The sequence below is a fragment of the Limulus polyphemus genome, unplaced genomic scaffold (genome assembly GCF_000517525.1).
Source record: "Limulus polyphemus unplaced genomic scaffold, Limulus_polyphemus-2.1.2 Scaffold793, whole genome shotgun sequence".
NCBI classification, from domain to species: domain Eukaryota; kingdom Metazoa; phylum Arthropoda; class Merostomata; order Xiphosura; family Limulidae; genus Limulus; species Limulus polyphemus.
This window is the reverse complement of record NW_013666403.1, coordinates 406,141-409,670: the sequence shown is the minus strand read 5'-3', so window position 1 is coordinate 409,670 and position 3,530 is coordinate 406,141. Positions and strand designations below refer to the sequence as shown.

At 34.8% G+C, this 3,530-nt stretch overlaps 1 protein-coding gene across 1 annotated transcript in view; it reads right to left on the bottom strand.

The window, feature by feature from the left end:
- LOC106460549 (potassium channel subfamily T member 1-like) overlaps positions 1 to 3,530 on the bottom strand; it is a 101,096-nt gene that overhangs the window by 15,682 nt on the left and 81,884 nt on the right. The window contains exons 19-21 of the mRNA XM_022387290.1: positions 2,705 to 2,877; positions 2,192 to 2,263; positions 1,033 to 1,167 (exon numbers count right to left, since the gene is read on the bottom strand). Coding sequence (XP_022242998.1) covers positions 1,033 to 1,167; positions 2,192 to 2,263; positions 2,705 to 2,877 — 380 coding nt within the window. The remainder of the gene's footprint in view (positions 1 to 1,032; positions 1,168 to 2,191; positions 2,264 to 2,704; positions 2,878 to 3,530) is intronic.

Genomic DNA, 3,530 nt, shown 5'->3' with positions numbered 1-3,530 from the left:
CACCAGGCCATGCCGGGCCTTTGGAGTGCTCTCCTCAGAACAGAAAACAGTATCATCTTACATTCTGCTATTGACTTGGATAAAGTGTGTATTGCTGCAGTAGCGTATAAGGTATATCATGGGCCCCACAACAAAATGTTAATATAGTCCCCCCCCCTTTTTTTAGCGAGACACCTTCGAGCTGACCAGAGAAAAAAAAGGAAATGTTAATTTTTTACGAATTACACGAAATAAACATTATTACAAATGACAAAATATCAATCCTAAAATATGTTTGAGTTAAAAATTATTGAAATGAGTTAGATTTACTATTTTCACTTAAATTTTGAAGTGCAGATATGCACTCGATCCCTAGAAAGGTGCTCGATGGTGTTGACAGTATTAATTGGATAGTGACCCGTAACTAAGCAACAGTTGCTATGGCGGTATGTGCGCCACTGGATTGCAGACTGAGGAGATAATGTTATAAATCTTAAGGCTAACATGAACGTAGTTTGGACTGCTAACTGGGGAAGTAACTATATAAATCCTAGAATTAACATGAATATAGTCTGGACTGTTGACTGAAAAAGTAATATTATAAATCCAAGGATCAGCTTGATTGTTTTTTGTTTTGTTTGTTTGTTTGAAGTTATGCACAAAGCTACACAATGGGCTATCTGTGCTCTGCCCACCACGGGTATCGAAACCCGGTTTCTAGCGTTGTAATTAGCTTGAACTTAGTTTGGACTGCTGACTGAGAAAGTAATGTTAGAAATATTAGGACTAGCATGAACATAGCCTGAACTATTGAATGAGAAAGTTATAAATATTAATCCTCATATGAACATAGTCTGGATTGCTGTACATCCTAAGACTAATGGGAACATAGTCTATAATTCTGACTGAAAAAGTAATTTTATAAATCCTAGAATTAACATGAACATAGTCTGGACCACTGACTGAGAAACAAACGTTATAAATCTTAGGACTAAAATGAACATAGTTTAGAGTTCTAACTGAAAAAGTAACGTTATAAATCCTCAGACTAACTTGAACATAGTCTGAACTGCGACTATCGTATTACAATCTGCTAAGTGATCCTCTTCTGCTGAGTTGCTGCTTTCCTTGTTGACCACCACGACACTATCAGCCAAGTTTATTCCTGCTCTCAGTAAGTCGTCCAAGCTGTAAAACAAATAAAGTATTTTTACCTAACTAATATTTATGTTTATAAACCTACTCGAATGTATTAAAAACATCCTATAGAGACTGTATCTATCATTTCGTCAGTATCTTATCAAGTTCACAATTTATAGATAATTAAAACATTGGACGGTTCTTTTTGTGCCTTAAAATTTATATGTGGAGTTCCGAGATACATATCTTTGCGTCCACGTGATTTTGTTAGGCTGCTAAATGAATGCCTACAAATCGTTTATAAACTTCAAAGATCTAAGCACTAAGCCCAATTGTTTTAGTAGAAAGACTCAGCGATAAGAAATAGGGGCAACATTTTCTGTCCCGTAGAATAATTTGCGATTAAGATATAATGACATGGCTGATTTTCACTTTAATGATAATAAACATATTCAAAGCACCAGTAATTGTATGTATGTGTATTTTTATAGCAAAGCCACATCGGGCTATATGCTTAGTCCACCAAGGGGAATCAAATTCTCAACATAATGCTGGAAAGACCTATAATTCCACTCGGTAAACCTAATAGGAATTGAAAAAGAGTAGTGACAAATATCAGTACTTACTAATTGAGGGATATTGTACATCAGTTGACAAAGGTAAACAGTAGCGAAAATATCACTACTTACTAATTGAGGGATACTGTACTTCAGTTGAAAAAGGTAAACAGTAGCGAAAATATCAGTACTTACTAATTGAGGGATACTGTACTTTAGTTGACAAAGATAAACAGTAGCGAAAATATCAGTACTTACTAATTGAGGGATACTGTACTTTAGTTGACAAAGGTAAACAGTAGCGAAAAATATCAGTAACTTACGAATTGATAGAAAGCTGCATCCAGTAGGCTAAGGAGAAGTATGGAAACAAATAAGAATATTTACTAGTGAACGAAGACTGGCGTTCAGTAGACCAAAGACAAAAGTACAGAGATGTATGCCAATATTTACGAATGGATGAAACTTTGATCCAGTAGCCCCGAGAAACAACAGAGACAAACGATAGTACTTACTAATCTATGGAACCTTGCATCCAGTAGACCAAAGGGAAATGTGAAATAGCATCAAGAAATGCAGGATGTGGTCTGAAAAAAAAAGTATTGATGCAAGATGAAACTGTATTAAATACTTTTATTTTTAAACAATACGAATAACAGAAATAATAACGACAAACGTCAAATTCAGCTTTAATTCACCGATAGAAACAGTAAATACCACAGTTTCAGTAGAATTACCACACAAATGTCGATTTGGATAAAGTAGCGATAAATATATGAATAACATAGTATAATATATGCAGTTCTGTAAGCATAGAAAATCTCCCAATAAATGAATATACATATAGATTCGTATTCAAACATTGGCAATACAGTATATAAGGTGTATATTTCAAAATTATTCGAGCTATATATATAATATATATATATTAATTTGTTATAACAGTACAGAAAATAATGAAATAATCTCTTTAAAACGAGGCGTCATCATGATTCAAATTACGCCCCCAAATTTCTGACGTTGGTTACCTTCTCTCCAACAACAATATGATTGGTCGCAAAGTTTGAGGACTGTGGAAATGTGCTCGCAAGGGTACAATAAAGTTATAAATTCCATTGCTAGCGTAATCAGCTGCTAGGATGATGCAACGGTTAAGCCAGTTGTAGTCCTTGGCGTTTCGAAAAGAGCAGTGGTCACAAGTCTAAAAGTTAAAAGAGATAAAGAAAAATATAACATATAAACATATATATATAATTTTGTTTCAGAATTTGTTCTTTCTGTTCTACTTATTTTGTTTAAAATAAATGTTATAGTCCAATAGAAGAATTCCTCCGTAACTAAAATTGGACAAAAGAGTCGTTGTAGCAAAGCAATTTTTCATCAATCAGATTATCTGGAGTATAGGACTTTAAAACTAGTCCGTGTGAGTATCAGTTTGTTGGATTTTTTTTTTTCACGTTCTTGCCACAATTTTCGTTTGTTTGTTACAAAATTTTCACACAAAGCTATACATAGGACTATCTACGCATAACCTTTCCTCAGTTTAGCTGATTCGACTTTAAAGGAAGGTAACTAGTTAACTCTTGGGCTACGTTTTGACCGCTTGCTCGGCTCTGTTTTAGAGTAGCCCCCATCTTAAGGTGGGAATGCATTTTTGCGGTAACGAGCCGCGAACCTTTAGCTCTCACATTCACATTCCGAGCGCGCTAATCACAAGGCCACGCCTAGCTCACCTGCCGAAATATAACTGTAAGCTTATAGCTTTTGTGCAATATTGTATACATATAATATATTGTTTGTTTGTAATTAAGCACAAAGCTACACAATGGGCTATATGTGCTCTGCCCACCACAG